At 40.1% G+C, this 22,666-nt stretch overlaps 1 protein-coding gene and 1 long non-coding RNA gene across 2 annotated transcripts in view; one reads left to right on the plus strand and one right to left on the minus strand.

Annotated features, from left to right (window-relative positions):
• The window catches only part of LOC148217001 (uncharacterized), a 35,944-nt gene extending 29,513 nt beyond the window's left edge, over nt 1-6,431 (minus strand). Inside the window, exons 1-2 of the long non-coding RNA XR_015797814.1 lie at nt 5,845-6,431; nt 5,606-5,649 (exon numbers count right to left, since the gene is read on the minus strand). This is a non-coding gene — a long non-coding RNA (uncharacterized LOC148217001). The remainder of the gene's footprint in view (nt 1-5,605; nt 5,650-5,844) is intronic.
• A 7,680-nt stretch (nt 6,432-14,111) lies between these two features.
• NT5C1B (5'-nucleotidase, cytosolic IB) lies at nt 14,112-22,263 on the plus strand. Its single transcript, XM_007421680.4, has 6 exons — nt 14,112-14,454; nt 14,633-14,800; nt 16,959-17,088; nt 18,002-18,124; nt 19,505-19,689; nt 21,731-22,263. Exons 1-6 carry the CDS (start codon nt 14,299-14,301, stop codon nt 22,091-22,093), a joined length of 1,125 nt encoding a protein of 374 aa, XP_007421742.1. The 5' UTR covers nt 14,112-14,298; the 3' UTR covers nt 22,094-22,263.
• The last annotated feature ends 403 nt before the right edge of the window (nt 22,264-22,666 follow it).

A 22,666-nucleotide genomic window follows, 5' to 3' on the forward strand; every position in this document is an offset into this window, starting at 1 on the left:
TTCCCAGAACTAAGCTAATGGGGCTTATTCCCCAGAAGGGGAATTTAGGATGACTGATTATGTGCCATCAAGTCATTTTCGACACCTAGCAACCACATAGATTTTCTCAATGATGATCCCTAACCTGGTCTTTCAGGTCTTCCAACAGTGCACTGTATCACCACTGTAACTGAGTCCATTCACCTTGCTGCTGGTCATCCTCTTCTTCTCCTTCCTTCCATACTGGGTTTGCAGTGACTTGAATATATCCTGCAAATCCAATGGGTTGTGATGTTGCAAAGCTTTATGGCTTTTCCTCTGAAATGTGTAAACCAATTTTTTTTCCTGCTTCCCTTTGAGAAAGCCAGTGTTCTACTTTCATATTCTCCATAACCCCTCTTCCCAATATTGTGTAGATGCTATCTGATCACTCAGTGCCTTCCTTGCTCAATGCTTGGACATGAAATTACTCTCCCATTTCTGCTCCTAGTAAAAATGCACAAAGGCTAATTTTTATGCTACTTGAAATATATAAATATATTTCATTATTCCAAATTTATTTTAAAATGATTTTACTAACCAAAGGCATTGGGAAAAGAGTTAGGCTCCTTGTACTTTGTAAGTGGTGGTGTTGACTCATATTGGACTATTGTATATTTATTTTAGATTTTTAAACTAAAATATTTTTAAACAAGAGAATGTGGGTGAAAATTTCATCCTCTTTGGTTTCCAGAATTTTCAGCAACGGGCATGGTGTGTGGGGCATTGTGAGAATTAAAATTCACACAGCTGGAGTGTGCTGGTTTAAGTTGGAGACAGTGCTAAGATTGTTCTTGCCATTACCTGGGACTAAATCCCATTCAGCATTGTGGAGGCTACTTTCAGATAAACTTATTTAGGCCTGTCTTAAGCTAAAACCTTGCAAGTTTACAAAAGATTGCATTAGACTACACACTGGCCAATGGCTTAAGAGGGGAAGACTAAAAGGCTGTCAACTTATTCAGTTGGAAGTAAGTGTATTCCCAAAGGAAGTAACTGGTTATCTAAAGTGTTGTTCAAACTTTGACAATAAGCAACTAATCTATATTAAGTGATTTTGAGTAACTCTCAGAGTATTAAAGTCTCATAGATAGTTTTAAAAATTCAGCATAGATAATATGCATTTAGAATAGTAAGACATTTTGTAAGTACAGTGTGTACTTACTGAAAACAGTTTCCTTGCTTTTATATGGTGTGTAAATGTCTACACATTTTTATATTTATTACCGTAACTTCCTCCCTCTCCCTGCTCATTTTATAAAGTGTTGAGATTATCTTGGCCTTCCCCAAAATGATGGATTTGTTCTATCAACTCTTTATATCACTATATAAAAACTTACAATTATTCAGTTTTAATCATTTGCAAGGGAGAGGGAGGCTGTTGTCTTTTAAAGCTAAAGATGTATACAAGTAACTTATAAACATACCTAATTTGTATGCTTATTTCTTTAGTTAGGTCACAGTATTCTAACATCAGTGAAGAGTTGGATAATGTGGTTCACATGACTGAATAAAGTTTGAAACTGTGAAGGTAAGAACTTTTGATGTTGAAAACAGAAGTCTGTAGGCCTCGTTTACATCCTCCAGGCTGGGGTTTTCAAGGTTGAGGGTCACTACCAGTCCCATCCTTATTTTTTACATTTGGGGGGTTAAGAGGCAAAATGGGTGCCTTAAGCTTAAGACAGTTCACTTTTTAAAACACCCTGGCTTGCCCACTTTTGAAGTGCAGTTTTCAATATGCTGTCCAAAGGCTGGTAAAAGACCCAATGAAAGTTCTAAACCTTACTACACTGCTGGGATTGCAACTCCCAGAATCCCCTACATATACTGGCTAAGAATTGTGGGAGCTAGAGCAACAGAACCGCTGATGAGCACCAGGTTGGAAAGGCTACCCTAGACTATTCAAGCCAAACCAAACTCATTTGTGATGATCTTGTTTTATTTGAATAAAAGGGACCAAATGCCAATAGCCTGGGCAAAGTTGGGCCAAACTCCTGACATTATTCTGCACATACTGGATCAGCCATGCAATAAAGCCAAGATGAGCCATTAAAGCAAGAATGAGCCATCTTTCCTCATTTCAAAAGCCCTTTCAGATATTTGGCAAGAAAGAACTGTCTCTCTCCCCCAGCATACTAAATAAATATTACAAAAAGTCTAGTCTTTCCCTGCCCCCCCCACCCTAAAAATCAACTGCATATTATTAGAGTTAATTAATTTAAAAAAAACAACAACCTACATATACAGACCCAGTTGATTTTGCCAGCACAAAGATAGAGTAAAATATCACTGAAAAAAATGGGAATTTAAAAGCATTTTGGGTTGGATCCCATAAATGGAATTTAGCTTACTTAGGACTAACTTAACTCCTATTGCTTTCAAGAGTTCTGTTTCTAGGCATGATAATCTCTGGATCCCACCCACTATCATAAAATTGCACAGCTGCTCCACAACACAGCCAATCTCACTCCACATTTGTCCTACAGACCTCTCAGCTCATTTTTTCTAGGTCATGGGGATAAGCCATTACCTGGAAGCATGTTTACCACTGCAGGCCAATCCAGATGACCAAACTGGCAAGACAAACGTGTAGGCTGCATGAAACTGGTGATGTCAGCACATGCTGAATTAAGCTTATACTTATTTTACTAATGTTCGACTTGAAGTTCAGCCCAGATGTATTGCACCAGTATAAACCTCAGTTAGCTGTGATGAATTAGTCCTTTGGGGAAACTAATGTTTTTAAGATTGCTGCCTGCCTTAGGACTGTCAGACCATAGGTAGAAATAAGTCAAGGGTGCATCTCCTGAAGCCTCAGACCTTCTCACAGACCACAAGAGCTTTGGGTGTAGTCCTCAGACACCATAAAGTAAAAGCATATGGTTATTAAATACTCAGGGCATAATTACGTTACCTATATAACATTAAATTTAAATAAAATCAATAAAAATACAGTAAAATCCAATCTGCAAATCTGCTCACTTCTTTACCTTAACTCTACCCACTTTTTCTGACTGTAGTTCCCAGTACAACACTGAGGGCAGATTGGCACTTTCTGCTTGGCCCATCACCAGCAGTAGACACTCACTGCTTTCTGAATGCAGGTATGGATGACCTCCTCCTCCTCCCACTCCCAGCCCTTTGCAAATGCACTCCACGTCCATGTTTCCCAGTTTCAGTTCAAAACTGATGTTCTCTGTCTTGAGGTGTCTTAAGCCCTTCAGAACAGATGGTCTCCAGCACTCTGTTGCATTCTAATAATTCTGATGGGCTGCGTTGCCTGGCAGGGCCTCTCTCCTCTTGCAGTTGGTCACTCCCTGGGTCAGCCATTTCATCCTAGGCTGCCAGCCTGCTATGTTCTCTGGCTTTGCTTTAATGATTGTGCAGTTGATTCAAGGAAGGCCTGTTAAACCAGCTCTAGAAGCTTGTGTTCCATTCAACCCTTACATCTGCCAGTGGGTACCCTTTCAGTTTTTGCCCAGGCTGAGTGAAGCCTGCTCCTCTCACTTTCCTACCCTACACCACAATACTGGAGGATTTCCATCCCATTCCATTTTAAGCATCCTTAAGTTGCAACACAGAAATGTTGCTCCTTTGTTTCTATGTAGCTAAACTATCAGTTATTCTCTGTTACAAACTGTTCATGGACCTATTAAGAACTGAAAGAACAATCTGTTCCCTATTGCTTTGATTATTGTAACATCAGAGCTACAATGGTACTATAATGGGGGGAAAGGAAAAAAGGGTCTGCTTTAGTGTAAAAAGAGATAATGTAGGAAGAGGAGGAGGGGTAGGCATCCATGTGTGCAAACCTCTGGGAAAGGAAAGGAAAAGCATGGGGACTAGTGAGAAGAAACAATCTCTAAAAAGAAAAGGCATCCACTGGTAGACCAGTCCACATAGGAGCCAACTGCTGAAGCACGCCTTCGCTGCACGACTAGGAAGAGCAAGAGGCAGGGGAATGACCAGTGAGGTCTTGCAGTGACCACAGTTTGGACTGAGCACCAGCCCAACCTGTTGCCAATCACTGCAATCCAGGCTGAAGTTTCTGAAGCAGGCTTACAAAACAGCTGAGGGTAGCATGGGAGACAAGCACCCTAGGCTGCCATGCGGAATTGCCCAGAATGGCCAAGTCTCAAACTTGGCCTGAAAAATGTTGTACACTCTAAAGTAGATAGACTTTAAAGATGAATAAATTATGTGGATGTTAGATTACATTTGATACAGTCCCTATTTTGTTCAGATCCTATATCCATCTTCTTTGGCAGGCTATGAAAATAGATCTTTTCAAACAAAATGTATAACAATAGGGTGAAAATGCACTTTTATACAATCAAGTCATTTCATTAGAATTTGCACATAAGATTAAGCCATCATGCGACTGATGGATTTGGGCCCATTATGATATGTGAATTTCATCCCAAGAAAGAAACTGTCTTACAAATTTCCCCAATAGCTATTTGGAATGTTCCAGGGAGTTTAAATGAATTATACAGACACAAAGTAACTGGGCCCACCACTCAGTTCCATTCATTTTAGCTTTCTTTGCTCATTAACACATGGAAGCCCCTGAATCTAGTGGGACTTCTCAATAATCCACCATTAAGATTGTGCTGTAAGTATTAAAACAAAAAATACTCCCAATACATTCTAAAGTAAAGTTAACTTTATTTTGCAATTCATTCAGGCTAGCATAGCATTTCAGCTGAAAACTTACTCAAAGGATAGAATCTCATTCCAAATTATAGAGCAATCCATGTTTTGTTTTTAAAAGGAAATTTTACCCATTAATTTGCATCTACCTTAGACCCATTCCAGTACTTATAGCGTGATTTTCCACATCCATGTAATGGATGATAAGCAATTTTGCTACAGAGGGGCAATGTCTCACTACAGAAGAATACTCAAATTGCTACTTAGTGGGGAGTTAAGCACTTTTAAATCCTATTAAATTCAAAAGGAAAAATAGAAATACTTAACCCCCTGTGGAAATCAGTATGGCTTAAAAGTCAGCTCCGCCTCCTGACTCATTATTTTTTTAGCTTATTTTATTCTTATTTAAAAGAAGAATAAGTGAGAAGTGCTGTACTACAAAGCAGAGATCTGATTAACATTCTTAGAAAATAAAAATGATGACTGGCAGCAGACCAGTATTTTCTTCGGAAGTGTCCCCACCTGCTGGGGGGGGGGGAAAACCTCCTAAAATTGGGGGATAAAAGAAGGGGAGAAGAGACCTCACCAATTTGCTTTCCAGTAAATGGGGGTGATGTGATTCACCAAGTCCACTGGGAGTGGCCATTTGCTGAATATTGTTGTATGCAGCCCAGACTCACCCCATGTGAGATGGGCAGCTATATAAGTATGATAGATAGATAGATAGATAGATAGATAGATAGATAGATAGATAGATAGATAGATAGATAGATAGATAGATAGATAGATAGATAAAGAAAGAAAGAAAGAAAGAAAGAAAGAAAGAAAGAAAGAAAGAAAGAAAGAAAGAAAGAAAGAAAGAGAAAGAAATCCATCACAAGATAATTGATTGGAAGGTGGCGGAGGGGAGAGACTGCAAAGAGATATACCCTACCTGTCTGTCTATCTGACAGGAATTGCGGGGCTGGCTTCCATTCACTGGTAAGAAAGCAAAACAACAAGCAAGAGTTGCAAATGGCTCCAAGCATGGATAATGTCTTTCAAATTAGCATGAACATTAGTTACTCCAAACAGCAGCTGCTTGCCTGATGAATTTAAACATTTTTTATTATTATTATTTCCCCTAAACAGGTTTCTCTCTCTTCTCTTTCCATCCCCATATCACCCAGTTACCTCTTTCTGTTGCCTTTTCTTCATGCTGTTTTCTTCATCTCTTTCTCTTTCCTTCCATCTTATACAGGCATCCCTGCCCTTTCCTTCATCTTCGCCCTGCCTTTTTCACTTTTGCGTTTTCTCTGAGAAGAGGAAGGAGAATTTAAACGTGTATACATTTCTCTGACTGAGATTTATGGCTGTGTGAAAGAGGGAAAGAGAAAAAGAGATATACGAAGATAGGTATGAATTAATTTTGTAATGGATTACTTTGGTTAATTTTAATTGTTAAAGAAAGGAATACAAAAATATTTCAGAAAATTTGCAGTGGGTTACTACAGATAGTCCTTGGGTTACTATTGCAGTTGGGACCATGAATTCCATCTCTAAGTGATGCAGTCCTAAAGTGTGACATCATGTGACCACATCGCTTAGCCATAGCAATTCTGTCATTAAACAAGGGCCATGCAGGTCATTAAGCTAAGACCTCATGTGATCACGACTTCCAACTTCCTGCCAGCTTCCCCATTGACTTTGCTTGTGGGAAGCCAGCAGGGAACACTGGAAATCATGATCATGTGACCGCAGCTCGCTGCAATGGCCAGAACTCTGAGGACCCATCTTAAGCCCCCTCATTCAGCACCATTGTAACTTTGAATGGTCACTGAATGAATGGTCATAACCTAAGGACTACCTGTTTATTGTTTTAATGTTAAAAAAAAAAAGCCCTAAGTTCTCAATAGTCACACTTTTTTGTTTCTCTGAAGCCACATTTGAAGTATCCGTTTCTAAAATATTTCTTTTATAATCAATTGGCAATGTTTTAATGGTATGTTTTCAAATAATCTGACCATGTTCATCATTCCAACATATGTGGATTTGAACACTGGTTGTTGCAACTATACACAATGTTATTTAGCCTGTGTCCTTCCATTTTATTAATGAACATTGCAAATACTAGCTTCATAAGAATTTTTCATCTTTGCATATTGAAAGAACAGTACAAATCTAAAAGAAATAAATCTAATTTTGGAAATAGTATTTGGATTTCAGATGCTTCACCTAAATCTATAGGCTAATGAACATCTGGGATAATTAGCCACTGGGAACTTTAACTGAACCCAACACATAATCTGGAACTAATATCATTTCTAATGGCATATCAAATACACAACTATTGTTCATCACATTTGTGCAACCAAATTTCAACAGCATGTGGGGAGAAAACTAACTTTGCAAGTGATCTCATATGGTCATTTGAAACTTAGGAAAATGTTACCATCCATGTAGAAATTTAACCTGGAAGGAAATACAGCATCGAGAGAAAATTTGTACCTGCCTACAATGCTGCCTACAATGAACAGGTATATAGCAAAGAAAAATTATACAAACATTACCTTCCTTTATTTCTGCATCTTAACAGTACTCTGATGCAATCCTAATTACTAATCTACATAAAACTGTAGATTAGTACATCTACATCTTTTATAAGACTGTATAAGTAAGTCGAGTAAATTCTCACACACAAAATAAAAAGACAATGCCTAATTGTTAATACCTGAGAAGACAAAGTTTTGTAATTTTGCATGATCTTGCCAATAAAGAACAGAAGAATGTACTTCCTCCATATCTGAGTTTGTCAGTCATTAAAAAGTAATCCACTGCTATATCTGCTATATGCAGTTGCAACATTTCTATTATTACCTCATAATTCAGTGTCAGCACATCATTGTTGTTCACAAAGCCACTGAATTCTTTTACAGTGCCTAGCTGCTCCAGTTTCACGTATGGTTTCTCTTTTCTCCCCAACTGTTGCCATGGTCATGACCTAGCAAACTTCATCTACAAGGTGCTTGACGACATGGTCAGAAATTGAGATCTGCTCAGCTCCTCTTTGCCATTTTAGTCTGCTATCAGCCCCTCTCTCTCCCCTCTGGACTCTGGAAACTGCCCTCTATGGTTATTTGTGCTTGGGCTGCAGAAGAGCAGGGGGACCTAGATTCTGCAGAGGCACCTGCCTGCATAATGCTTGACTGGTACAAACTGCTCCTCAGGCCTTATGTGGTTTTATATGGGCTCCTTAGTTACAAAGTTTGACAGGCGACTAAACACACCATTCAAAGCACATGCCCACACTCACTCAGCCCTGTCTCACACCCGTTAAGGAAGACAATTGATGTTGTTTGTCCCACCAGCAAGTGACCCTCAGTGGGAGGGGAAATGACACCAGGGGAGAGCACCAATATCTTTCCTTAATTTGTTCCATGTGAAAACTGGATGGAGAGCATCACTCCCCAACTTTTACACTGAAGCAGAATAGGGCTCAGCCACCAAACTTTATGCTAGCAAACATCTCTGCTGTCTCAAAGACTGGTGAACTGCATTTTAATGCAACATTCAGACTATGCCCTAAGTGCGACCATTTCTTAACTTTCCCTAATTTTAGCACAGACTAATCGAAACTATATTAATGCCTTCTTCTTGGTCCAGTGTTATAAAAGGATAAGTCGGCTTCCACTTAAGCAACTGCTTAATAAGAAACCATTCTTTATTTTTTCACACACTTGGAAAATGGGAGAGGCCTGCTATTCACAATTCTTGAAATAGCCAGAAGAAAATTGGTTAATCAGATTGAGACTTTCTAGTAAAAATGAAGTACAGCTTGACTCCTGGTGATTTCATGGAAAGGTCCATGTAGTTTTCTTGGCAATAGTACGGAATGGGTTGCCACTGGTCTCTTAGCTTTTCAAGATCATTGTTTCCCAGGCAGCTACTATTTGGGCTTCACATAGTCTAGTGCTGTCTTTTACAACCATAACTCACAGGGTTGGGGAGAGCCTTGAGTGGGATTCAGCCCAAAGCTCACTGCAATACATCTGCATGGTAAGCATATTTAACAAACTTCTTAAATGTAATACATTTTGGCAGTAAGTCCCTCTGAAGGCAGCAGGGCTAAACTCCAATTAGAGATGTAAAAAATGTGAACTGGAGGCATATAGTGTCAAATATACAAAGAGCATATATGAAGGAGCTGCAGCTATTTAGCACTTCCTTGCATACGCACACCACAAATTGTTAGGTTTTTGTATAGAAATCAGTAAAAGCTATGTTAACCGTAAGTAAAAAATCCCAAACCATAAATTCACCTGACCACATACCAATTAGGCCAATCAAAGTTTTATCATAATTGAACGTTTTCAGGCTTCTCAAAGTAATCCCTCAAATTACATAGTTAACAAAGGGAGGGGGTACTTTGGTCATTCTTCAAAAGCTGTTCCGGGACTAAGTCGCAGTCCTAGGTATATTAAGAAAGAGAGCCTTCAGACATGCAAACTAGCTCTTACACAGATGAATGTTAGGTTTCAGCATGGGTCTCTTAAGATGGCTGGGAGGAAGAAACAAGGAATTATTTTAAGATCTCTATTTTTGAAAATACAAATTACAACCACAAAAAAAGATGTCAACTGATACAATACAGTGAAAAGTATATGGACCCTGAGTTCACTGGAAGAGAAGAGATGTCAACTGGGCAATGTTCATATTCACAAAGCAAAAGATGATTTCAGCTGTTTGCTAGGAATCAGAGTCAGCCAACACCAAACTGTATAAAATTACATTGAGGTGTATTATGGCCTGGTTTCAACATAGCTTTAAGCTTTACTGTTTAAAATACTGGCTCAGACTAGTTTATTCTGAGAGCCTTCTGATATCCATGACCATTTGGGATAATTTTACATCTTCATGGATAACTGAGATGAATTCAGATTTAAAATCTTGTGTGGCATTTTTATTTAGAAAGTTTGGCTCAATCAATTTAGAGACAGCCCTATCAAGGTCACAATGGAGGGGGTGGGAAAGGTTGCTGTATTCTTAAAAAACTAAGTTCTGGCCCAAATTATGGCTTAGGCTTGTTTGAAAGACTTTTTTCAGCCAGTTCCTATCAACATACAGACAAGATTTCACTCTCAAACTTGATCTGTTGCCTTCATTGGTTGTAGAAGGGATATTTAATGGTATCCTCTTGTAGCATAACATCTCTGTCTCCTGGGGGAAGGTGAATCATTCTTCTCCACTTGCCCTTTTATTCAATTTGACATGAGATGTTAATTATGTATCCATTAATCAGTTGCCATGGGAATTTAGAAGGTGACAACATTATCCTTTTCCTTTAGCCAATATGTCAATGAGAAATTCTAGGAGAGTTGCAAAATTCTGCTTAAATGCCCATGCAAGAAGACACACGATTGTATGAGTTTCCTGCATAGAGTAATATGGATGTGTTATATAATTTTAGTTTCATTATTTTACGGTTCAGATTCTAGAGGGATGCATTTTACTGTATATGATCACCGACCATAAATAAGTCAATAAAATAAAACATAAAATGTAGTAGTAGGAAGATATTTCCCTTCAGATACTAGAGGCCCAGCAAAGATAATGCAAAATGTTCATTCTTCTGTGAAGAATCCTATCTTTAAATGGCAAGTTTGAAATCATCCAAGCAGTATAAAAAGCAAGAGCAGCCATACAGATGATAAGTTTAAAAAACCCAAAAACAAAGATCACAAATCTAAAGGGCTAATAACTTTATTATGCCAACTGCAGCTTTTAAATATTTAACAGATTTCAGACTTCACAGAACCTTTACTGAGGTAAGATCATTAAAGCCAGAAGAGAAAAAAGGAAAGGTTTTATTGACTAATTATTTATTTCCACTTCACGTTTTACCTGGGGAAACAGCAAACATATTTGCTGGTAAATCTATGAACTCACTTGGAAAGCTGGTCGCTATCCCAGATTTGATCTGTGAGCCCAATTCATAGAAGAGTTACGCCAAAATATATTTATTTAAAGGTACTGAACTTTAAGAAATTAGGACTCAGCATAATGTATCCTTCCTTTCCTGGTATAACTACTGGCAGGAAATTCTGGGAATGGTAGGTTCAGTCTATCAGAGGAAGGCTGTCAAAAATTTTTAGCTTAGCTGATCTATCATGACGTATCATATTTCTTTAATAAACTTTGTCAGTGGGAGCCCAGTATCACAGATTCATTCTGGATGGTTTAGGCACAGGCAGGACAGACAAGCAGATATAGATTTCACCTTCAAAGTGTTCTATTTATTATTTTATATTACATGAGTAGTGCTTCAAATTTTACTAACAGATAGTCTTAATCCATACTCCAGATAGTTTCCTACAAGCCTATTACACTATTTGCAGTTTTCACTGTTTTCTCTTAGTTTGGTGGACTGAGATTAAAAACATAGTTTCTGCTTTTACTCCTTACTCTGCTGCTTTAAATACTGTAGAGATTCTTTTCCCCTCTTCTTTCTAAACTGCTTTCACTTTCAGTGTCTTTACCCAGTATGGTACAGGTAGTCCTTGACTTACGACCATTCGTTTAATGAGAGTTCAAAGTTACAACAGTGCTGAAAAAAGTTACTTACAATCAATCCTCGCATTTACAACCATTGCAGCATCCCTGCAGTCATGTGATCAAAATTCAGGCACTTGACAAGTGGCATGTATTTACAATGGTTGCAGTGTCTGGGGTCATGTGATCTCCATTTGCAACCTTCCCAGGGGCTTCTAACAAAGTCAATGGGGGAAGCTGGATTTGCTTAACAACCGTGTGATTCGCTTAACAACCATGGCAAAAAATGTCATAAAATCAGGTGCAACTCACTTAACAACCACATTGCTTAGTGTCAGAAGTTCCGGTCCCAATTGTGGTCATAAATTGAGGACTACCTGTATTTTCTTAGCCCATTGGCTCCCTGTGATAGCAGTTCTGTTTCTCTCTCCAGGAGATTCAGTAGCTGAGTTGCTTGGAAATGCATTTTACCTATAGCCTTTTTCACTATTGCTTGCATAAACTTTCAGCTGAATCTGCTTCTTTCTTCAGTCCCACAACTGAGTTTTCTTCCTGGTTGTCCCATATCATTCTCTTCTCAGACTCATATCTTCTGTTTTCTTTAGATGAAGCAATATGTTCTAGGCCAGTGTTTTTCAACACTGGCAACTTTAAGATGTGTGGATTTCAACTTCCAGAACTCCCCAGCCAGCACGTCGAAGCTCACACATCTTAAAGTTGCCAAGGTGAAGAAACACTGGCTTATAGTATTATCAGTTATTTTCAGCTATTCCTAAACCTTTTTTTCTTGTAGCATTTCCATTCTCCATTCCATTCAAACCATTTTGAAGCCAACTATGTAATACAGTGGTACCTCGGGATACGAACTTAATCCGTTCCGTGACTCTGGTTGCAACTCGAGTTGGTCTCAAGTCGAGGTAAAGTTTCCCATAGGGTTCAATGTAAATCTGGTTAATCCGTTCCGCCCTCCGAATTTGGTCGCAACCCGAGGCGAATTTCCCCATAGGGTTCAATGTAAATCTGGTTAATCCGTTCCGCCCTCCGCCCGAATTTGGTCGCAACCCGAGGCAATTTCCTCTTCAGAGCCTGACTCCCGCCAAGCCTGCTCTGCATTTTCTTTGGAGCCATGCTAACACGCACACCAAAAACCTTCACAAAACACCGCAAAACACACCATGAGCCTCACTGAACATCTCCTTGCTACCGCGACCTTGCCCACAGGAAGCCGCGACTGCGTGACAGCAGGGAAAATGGCCACGGATCCGGTTCGTAAGTAGAGGCAAGTTCTTAGCCCGAGGTAAAATTTTCCTGCTGAAGCTGGTCGTAACCCGAAATGTTCGTTAGTAGAGGCGTTGGTATCCTGAGGTACCACTGTACTCTACACTACTCCAGAGCTCACAAGCCAATCAGTACTCACTGCAGCTGACCAATAGGAGAGCGCCAAAAAAAAAAAAAAGTCCACACATCTTAATGTTACCAAGTTTGAAAAAGACTGTTCTGGACTAGAATATGCTTCTAACATACACACACTCCATCATACCAACCACTCAGTCAAGCAGTTATCAGAAGTGCAATACAGTTAGCAGCTGGCAAGTAGGCAGAGAACTCATAGCGATTCCTCTTTCTTCTAGGAAACTTGTGAATCTACTGTTTCAGAAACTTGGCTTCTCCCCATCAGGCAGAGGAAGAGAAGACTAGTTTTCCAATGTCTTACAGCTCTGTTTTTCTTTACACATCCATGTGAAGGAGAGTTCACATTTTCCAAATTCTTCTAAGCAAGCTTCCTTTTACCCTCAGCTATTTAGTTTTCCTTTCACTACCACTCCTAAAGACGTGTATTAAGGATAAAAACAAATGCCTTCCAGTTAGTTTAATACTGGAGATTGACTGGACTAGTCCCTGCAGTTTTCTCGCCGAGATTTTCAGAAGTGGTTTACCCTTGCCTTCTTCCCAGGGCTAAGAGAGAGGGACTGGCCCAAGGTCACGGAGCTGGCTTTAAGGATTAAGCAGCATTAATTCCAAACTATACATGTACAGAATGTCCCTCTCAAGAGATCTTATAACATTTCCCATTACTAGGCAAAATTAAAACACTTCAGGGGCATTGTTCTATTTGGGCCTGAGTCATCTCTTCCCAGACATGTCATGCACATCTTTCATGTTCTGTAATCTTGGGCATTTCAATGTTATATACACACTGTAGATCTACTTCTATTAACATTCTCATACATATTTAATTTATGCAATTTAATGCCCTCTGAATGTTTTGGACTGTAATTTCCATGTTCTCCAGGCACCAACACTGTCTAGCCCATCTGAAAAACACCCTTTTAGGGAAGATTAACTCAGATGCAATCGCGTTTAGTTAGTCAACTCCTTGGAAGCAGAAATCAGCCCTTTTCCTGCTTTTTGAAGTGCAAGCTGACAACCTAATAAAGTACAAACAACACGAATAGCAAAAGCAGCAGCAACTGCTGTCATATTTATATACTCCCAGCTGAAGTAGCCAGTAAGACCCAAGGGGGTGAAGGAGAGGTGGCAAAAACAAGAGAAAGGGAAATTGCTTCCTGTCCTATTCCCATTTTCCTGAGGGAACCCCATTATGCAACTCAGTGGCAATTATTTCTAAGTCGGTATGTCCTAACGATGCTCCACCGTTTACTTCCTAAAAAAAAAAGTTTCTAACCCAACTCTACAGCCGGGAACCACGACCACCTCTTTTCACAGATAGGCTAAGTCTATTTAAGGTTTCCTTTCTTTAAAGTCCAAAAGAAAAAGAAAAAAAAAAAACTAAGAAAGTCGCTCTGGGGGCTTAACTGGGCTTGAAGGCCCCCCCCTACCCCCACCTCAGGCCCTGCCGCCAACTTGAGCGCAAAGGGTGTGGCGAAGCGAAGAATTAACAGACGCGCCGAGCCAAGGAGAAACTCCGTCGCCGCAGGCGCCAAAGGGCCGGTTGTACCGCTTCCCGCTCGAGCGGGCGGGGCCGCGGGATGCCTGTTGCTCGTCCTCCTGCCTCTAGGGGTGCGGCTTCTCGGCTTCTTCTCCCTGCCCCGTTGAAGACCCGGTTTCCTGGTTGCCCGGAGGCCGCCGAGCCCGAATATGAGCGGGTCTAGCCCAGACAGAGGGGAACCCCAGAAGAGCGCGGCGGCGAGCAAAATGGAGCTTGCCCAGGACGACGCCGACGGAGCCGAGCAGGACTGGGAGGCGGCGAGGGCCGCCTACGAGAGCCTCACCACCACCAAGAGACCCCGGCCCGTGAGTATCGGGGGGAAGGAGGTAGGCAGCTTCCCCCGAGAAGGGTAGCTGGGGCTGAGTTCCGAGCCAAAGTGCAGGGGGGCTTTATCCTCTCCTGCTGACCTTTCCACGACCGGAGACCCTCCCGGCTTCGTTTGTCTTTGGCCCCATCATCCTCATCCTTCTCTCTTTCCTTCAGCCAAAGCCTCAACATGCCATCACCATTGCAGTGTCCTCCCGAGCTCTCTTTGATATGGTGGAGGAAAGGAAAATTTATGAAGAACAAGGTCTGGAAAAGTATGTGGAATATCAACAGGCAAATGAGAATGTCACTCTGAAACCTGGGCCTGCTTTTGCCTTTGTGAAGGTAAACTCCCTTTAGTTCATTGGAGATCTTTTTTTTTTAAATTTATCTCATGCCAGGCTGCTTTCTCCCTGCCTTTATTTACGTCTTCTAGCCCTTCCTTCTCCTGGAGCACATGGTAAATAACATGACTGCATTTCATAATTCTGCCATCTGATGGACAACGTTCAGAGTTGAGGCAGTAAAGATGCCTTCCCAATATCTGTAATGGGAAGGGAACTTCCTGGTCAATAAAAATGTTATTAAAATATTTAAATCATATTAAATGAAGAGATGCAGTGAATATGTTTAGATTTTCTAATGACTAGGCTCATTCTTCTAAGAGACCTTGAAGTAAAAATTTAGAGAGGTTTTTCCATGATGTAAACAAGTACATTTCCTATTTGTCTTCTCTAATTTAAACAGGTTTTTCAGCCTGCAGAGCTTGGTCACTGGAGTTATAAACGGGATAAGTGGTTGCACATAAATAATGATATCTCCTTTACATTTCCTTCTGTTTTCTGAAAAAGGGAACACCGTTGAACCTAAAAGCACTACATCATTCTATCTGCACTAAATCAATATACATTTAAAAATGCATGAAAGCATAAACTACATGGCATACTATCTAAGTCAGAAAAAGTAATTTCTGTACAGCCATCAAAACTCATGGATTTCATCCGAAATTAAAACTTTTTTAGACTTGCATTGCAGCTCTTGTGTCATAAGATCTGTGTGGCAGCACTCAAAGGTGGGCAATAAGACCATCCAAGTTGGCAAAATAACTCATTAGAAATTTGCCAGTTCCTGTAATTTAGGAGGATTTAGATGCTTAATTTTGTAATCTTGTTCTCAACATTCCATCAAAGGAGCTGCTTATGGAGCAGTCCCCCCTCCCCCAATTTGGAGTTGTTGCTGTTATTTCTTCCTATAGAACTTCCTTCATACATTACTTCCTCCTTTGGCTCAATCTGCTAGAAACTATTGTGTAAAAACGTGGGGTGAGTTGCACCACATTCTAGAGTCAGTCCGTTTGGTATTCCCTCAGCTTCCTTAGTACAGAGATACGCAGCTTCCCATCACTGGCTAGAAGAGGTATTTCCTGCTGTCCTTTTCTTTCTCAACTTCTCACCACTGCATTATCAACGCTTTCTTTTCTGTTCATTTCTCAGTACTTACCCTCATTTGAGCCACTGCATCATTTTCACCCTTTAGCCACCACCCTCTTATTTAGGAACATAAAAAAACTGCTTTAAACTAAACTGGGATAGTGTTCTATTTAAGTCAGTATATCTACACTGACTGGCAGTAGCTGGAGATACTCAGCCTATGAATATCTTTAGCATGCAAATCCCTTTCCTGGTTATTTCATCCAACTGGAACTTAGCTAGTTTATAGCTCCATCTTAATTTTCTTTCCTCCTTTTTCATCAGGGGACTTATACTATTAGTATGGAAAAAAACAGAAAATAGATGATGAGACGAGTTGGGAAATTGTGCTGAAGCAAATCAGGCAAAGTTTCATACTCAGCCTCCTGTTTCTTCAGATAAGGCTGAGAAAGACTTGTGTCTGAAATGCTGAGTCACTTCCAGTCTGTGCATACAATATAGAGTTGTCAAGGCCAACCTCAAATAGTTTTTATTACCTAAGGCAAAGGGCAACATGATGTCCTCCACCCATTCCATGTGCTCAAGTTAATCACACTAGTAATTGACTCTTCAGTAATGCAAATAAATCACTTTCCTCTCTCTATGCTTGGAGAACAAGTTAGCCTAAGAGACACAGGAGAGGTCACCTATGCCCAACACCGGTTGCTGCTTGCTGTACATCAGTATCTGCTGCTTGGGCATCCGTCTCACTCTGCTTAGTGAAGCCACTCCTATTTATGCTCCTGAGTGCTGTAGTTACTGAGTAATACATTTTCACAGAAATATTTGCTGCCCACAATTAGTCTGCAATTGTGTGTGTTCTGTAGTCATTAAAAGACAACTGGGTTTGTTGCCTCTTCAGCAATCCCTAGCAGATCCTGCAGAGAGGTCAAGAAGTGAAGTCATTAGAACATGTTAGGCAGGTTGGACTGGTAAGTGCATTCTACTAGGCATAGCCTTACACATCCTATCCAGGCCTCTTGATGTAAACCAATAATTGAGCTAACTTGTGCTTATCCACTTGTTCCCCACAGGCGGTAGAACATGTCAATGCACGACTTCGTGAACTGTATCCTAATGACGAAGAGCTATTTGATATTGTGCTCATGACTAATAACCATGCCCAAGTGGGAGTGAGGCTTATCAACAGCATTAACCACTATGGTCAGTTTGAAGTCTAGATGTCTATGCATTTGGCTAGGCTACTGTGATATATTTCACCTTTATGTATTGTATAGAATTCTATCCAAGATTAAAACAAAGTATACCAAGGGTGCTTGATTCATTACTATTCCTTTTGTGTGAAAAGCAAAGCTATGTGATAAGGATTTAATGGCACTACATACACTTGATGTAATGCAGGGCAGTGCATTATTGTAGGCAGTTCGTGTTGGCCAAAGAGTTTCACCAGGCTTAGGTAGCGTGTCAAAGGCCCCACCCCCAAAGTAAGGAGAGCCAGGATCTTTTGAGAGCATTTCATCTTTCAGGCCCCCTATTTTGCTTTTTAAGTCCCCAATTGCAAAAACAGAGCTCAGACATTTAACCCTAATTACTCTGAGCCATAAAAGATATGCTGGCAAGCTACATATGGCCTACTCCTATACTTAAAAGTGGAGCTATACAACTTCATCCAGACCAGTCTTCTGCCTAGAAATGGTACTCTACTCCAGATTGAGGTAAGTTTTTCTTGACCCCTTTTATTTCTATGCCAACACTACCACCCTAAGGTTATACTGCTAGATAGTAATATTAGCAAAATATTAGTCTGGAGAAAAATAGTTTTTCTCCTGAAACATTGAGTAGAATCCTGACACAGAAAAAGATTGCTCCAACCTAGCTGAAAATGCCGCCTTTCAACAAAAAATTTCTGATCCTTTTCAGCTGATTTCTTTTAGCATTATGCAGCTAGAATGATGTCACACCTATCCCAGATAAACATGACATCAAGTTACCCAAATTTAAAATAGATTTTAATTATTTCTTAATCAGAACAAAACTACCATATGAACTATGGCATAAATAACAAATGAGTTTCTGCATGAGTTGGGACTGAGAACTTTTCTTCTCTGATATCTAGGTCTTCTAATTGAACGGTTCTGTATGACTGGAGGAAAGAGTCCTATCGGGTACCTGAAAGGATACCTTACCAATCTGTATCTTTCTGCTGACTCTGAAAAAGTCCAGGAAGCCATAGAAGCAGGTTTGGATTGGATTTTTCTTTGCTTCGGTGGAGTGCTAAGCAAAGTATTGATGAATTATTTGCATTTTCAACAGGATTTTGTTGCTGCAATTTAAAGAGAGTTAGAAATTTTGACATGTATTTCGCTAGCTTTGAATTCATGACACAATTTTGAGAATGTTCCCTCTTGTCCAATATTTTAATGTTTTAATTGATCACAACTATTCACATTCCTATGGTTCAATAGGTTTCCTAGCCATGTTCAATATGCTCTAGAATGGTCTTCTCCAATCAGGTCACTTTCCAGATGTGCCAGCTTCAATTTTCATAATTCATCAATCGGCATGGCCATTATTGAAAATTCTGGGAGTTGAAGTGCTCATGTTAGAGAACCCTACCGCCTAACCAGGTTATGGAGGCTTTTCTAGACTATCTCTAGCTTCATTCAGATTGCTCACATCTTGACCTTACGTACACTTTCTCAACAGTACATTCATTCCACTGGATCTTATTTTACAGTAAGAGTAATTGTCAAGAAACCAAACTTGAGAAATTTCTGAAGGGGGGGGGGGGGGAGATTCTAATTTGTAAACCAAAAAAGCAGTCACCACGATTTATAAATGCTGTTTAACTTCAAGTTAGAAAACATCCTTTTGAGCAAGTAGATCAGTATAAAGACATTGCGTTGGGTTCTGCTCCTTTTCTGCCAAGAGCATTGTTCCCTGGTTAAGTGTTCCATTACAAACACTCTATCTCCTTTGAAAGAAAAAGAAGTAAAAGTAAAGGAGGAACTCATTCAGCCACAGAAAGCTGAAGTTGGATCTAAATTAGTAGTTCTATAGACCTGGCAGTAAAGAGGCAAAGGGGGTTTAAAAAAAAAACCCTGAAGACTTCCAGAAGAGGCAAAACACATTGGCCATAAATACAAACTACAGTGGTGTAACAGTATCCTCCTGCTGATCTCCAAAATAAAATCTTTCATTGGATCAACTTAAATTTGTTAATTTAAAGAAATGGAAATTTTTAGTTATACCCAAACCTTGATTAGAGATTTAAAAAGGTGGATCCAGTACTACATACTTGAGAATAGTTTAATAATACAAAAGTAATACAGCTGTGTCCTCTGTCTTAAAGTATACTGGACTCTTTTCTTTTTGCATATAATTAAAAAAATGCGTTCCATTCAACTTATTCTTAGTAGGCATGTTCATAATGGCAACTCTAGTTGTCTGAGAAGGGTAGAAAACTATTTATTAGAACTTGCAATTTTGCTCACAAAACTAGCTGACATTTTTGTGCATACTTGATTGATACTGACCATGGCTTTTGGAAGTATACATTAACACTGGCCTTTAGATTTAGTAGAATGCACTCTGAATTGTTTCTGCAATATTTCTGCAGGAATTGCTGCTGCCACTTTGTTTTCAGGAAATGAAAATGTGCCTTATTATGATACGCAACTCCGAGTAGCCTTTGATGGAGATGCTGTTCTTTTTTCCGATGAGTCTGAAATCATTGTTAAAGAACATGGCCTGGATACATTTTTTGAGCACGAGAAGATCCATGAGAATACACCTCTGGCACAGGTAGAGTGGCCACCTTCTGCATTTTCTTTGTTCTCATAATAAATGTTGCCTAGCTTGCACAGGGTTTTTATTCTGCATTTTGATTTTATATGTGTATATTTTTGTTCAAATTGTCTATTTTAATATGTTTTATTGTAAACTCCCAGAGAGATTTGGCTATTGAGTGGTTTGAAATAAATAAACTTTTGCTTCATTGGTCACCAAAGCTGTTCTTCCTTGTTTGTAAAGCAATCCTATACCCTTTAAATATTAAAAGAAAAAAATCTTAAAACATCACAATCAGTATATAATTTCTATTCTGAGGAAGCAGGGTATCCTTATTAGATGACTGCTTTCAGCCTCCAAGGAAAACACAAGATTTTTTTTTTCTGAAAAGGAATAGGAATCTGTCCATGTTGTTAGTTAGTTATTGAACCGATTTATATAGCCACCCATCTCACCACAGGTGACTCTGAGCGGCATACAACACATTTAAGTATGTGCTCCTTGCTCAAAATGTTTATTTAGCTTCTAAGAGCTGCAAGTTATTTGGCAGAGTCATGCATAAAGCAACCTGTTCATTATTTATGTATTTATTATTTAAAATATTTATAACCAGTCCAAGGATCTTATAATGGTTTACTATAGCAAAGTAATACAGTGGTACCTCGGGATACGAACGCCTCTACTAACGAACTTTTCGGGTTACGACCAGCTCCGGCCGCAAAAATTTACCTCGATGTGTGAACTCCGCCTCGGGGTACGGTCATTTTTCCGCCCTGACACATGGTCCGCGGCCATTTTCCCGCCACGCCCGGCCGTTCTCCCGCCACGCCCGGCTGTTCTCACGCCACGCCACGCCGCGCCCAGCCATTTTCCCGCCGCGCCCGGCCTTTTTCCCGCCGCACCGCGCCTGGCCGTTCTCCCGCCGCACTGCGCCCAGCCTTTTTCCCGCCGCACCGCACCCGGCCGTTCTCCCACTCCTGACGCGTGGTCCGCGGATGCCAGAACGGATTAACGGTAATTACATTGAACCTCATGGGAAAATTTGCTTCGGAGTGCAACCAAATTCGAAGGGCGGAACGGATTAACCGGATTTACATTGAACCCTATGGGGAAATTTGCGTCAGGTTACGACCAACTCAGGATACGCCCAGAGTCACGGAACGCATTAAGTTCGTATCCCGAGGTACCACTGTATAGCAAAACCAAATAAAATGAATAATTATTTTTAAAAGACACAGAAAGAATCATAAGAGCATTGACACTTAAAGATAAAAAAACCAAAACCATACTGTCAGATGTCACAGTTGGCTGCTGAAATTTGATGACGCATTGTAGGGTATTCCAGAACCTGAAAGCCACATGTAGACCACAAATTGCCATCCCCTCCTGTTGATAAACAATGATGCTGGGTTCTGACAGGTTATGCACCCTTTATTTCATGGGGGCATTTTATCTGTAAAGCCTTTGCCCCCAGGGAGTTGGCCCCTCAATTACAAATGAAGTTCTTGCAGGCTAGATATATCTAGATAAGTGCTGCAGTCATCACATTTGCAATGCATTGAAGATGCCATTAATCGTCAACAATTCTGACTCTTTAAAGGAAAAAATGGTGTAGAATTCTCAGTGTTTAATTTTATTACCTAATACTTTCCATATTAACATCCGCCTCTTGGATGTATTACAAAGGAAGTGTTTTGAACATATTGCAATTATTTAATTAATATTTATCTATTTTAACCAATATTCTATTTTTACAGTAAACCGCCCAGAGTCACCTCACAGTGAGATGGGCGGTGACAAATTTGAAATATAAATAAATATAAGCATGCCTAAGGGATTTAAATAGATACAGTTGAAAAATTACATTGAACGACAACACTTTAGCATCCTCCATTCTGATACAGATACTATGAGGCAATTGGTCCCAGGATCCTACTTGGCGAAAGGAACTGCCCTGTGTACCTTTTCCTTTACTTACATTTTACAACTACATATTTCCTTTCCGACTCCTCTGTCTCCATGTGCTAAATGTATTTCTGATATTTTGCACCTTTAGGGTCCTTTGAAATGTTTCCTGGAAGACCTTGGGAGGCTCCAGAAGAAGTTCTATGTGAAGAACGAACGGTTGGACTCACCAATCAGGACTTACCTGGTGACAGCCAGGAGCGCTGCCAGCTCTGGGGCCAGAGTGCTGAAGACTCTTCGCAGCTGGGGACTGCAGATTGACGAAGCCCTCTTCCTTGCAGGGGCGCCCAAGGGTCCCATCTTGGCCAAAATCAGACCTCACATTTTCTTTGATGATCAGATGTTTCACATAGAAGGAGCACAGCAGCTGGGCACTATTGCTGCACATGTACCATATGGTATTGGACAGAAGTACCACAAATCCAAACTGAAAGAGAGCCCAGCCCAAAATTAGTTCCGTTTAACTTGCCCATAAGCACACTGTTAAATGTAATATTCCCACATGTGGATTTATATCAAGGCTATATTGATGTGATTTATTTGGGGGGGCACATTTTAATATACACATTTTGGTACAAAAAATAAACTACTTTAAATACTCCAAAGCATTTTTGTTTGTAGACATCATTTCTAGCTCTGGCTTCTTTAATGTTGGGAAATGAAAAGCTATGAGACTTGTACAACACAGAGCAGAATTAACAAGCGATAATCACCCATAAGCTATATCAGTTTTTATGAGATTTTGCCTATCTTGTTGCAGAGGCAGGCAACCTGTAGAGCTAGGGGCACATTTGGACTTTTGTTAGCATACTCACAAAAAGACTGCAGTGAAAGGCTTTCCTTTTCACAGAATGGCTGTCCTCTGGCACGGCCAATCACAAAACACCCACTTGCCAAAAGTGACCTTGCCCTCCAGCATGCCCTAGCTTATGCCAGTGAGCTCCAAGGTACTGTTGCAAAGAAGTGTTATGGGGAGCTTGTACCTTGCTTTATAGCATGGCAGATTGACAGACAAATTTAAAAATCA

This window comes from Python bivittatus, unplaced genomic scaffold (genome assembly GCF_059951505.1).
Source record: "Python bivittatus isolate LINGU-HERP-01145 unplaced genomic scaffold, Pbiv_v1 ctg000020_np1212, whole genome shotgun sequence".
NCBI lineage: Eukaryota > Metazoa > Chordata > Lepidosauria > Squamata > Pythonidae > Python > Python bivittatus.

What these genes read in the sequence shown, in the direction of transcription:
- NT5C1B (XM_007421680.4), top strand. Translation starts at nt 14,299, where the DNA reads ATGAGCGGGTCTAGCCCAGACAGAGGGGAACCCCAGAAGAGCGCGGCG. An exon ending in CCAGGAAGCCATAGAAGCAG is followed by an intron (nt 18,125 to 19,504) that starts GTTTGGATTGGA and finishes ATATTTCTGCAG; the next exon opens with GAATTGCTGCTGCCACTTTG. An exon ending in AGAATACACCTCTGGCACAG is followed by an intron (nt 19,690 to 21,730) that starts GTAGAGTGGCCA and finishes TTGCACCTTTAG; the next exon opens with GGTCCTTTGAAATGTTTCCT.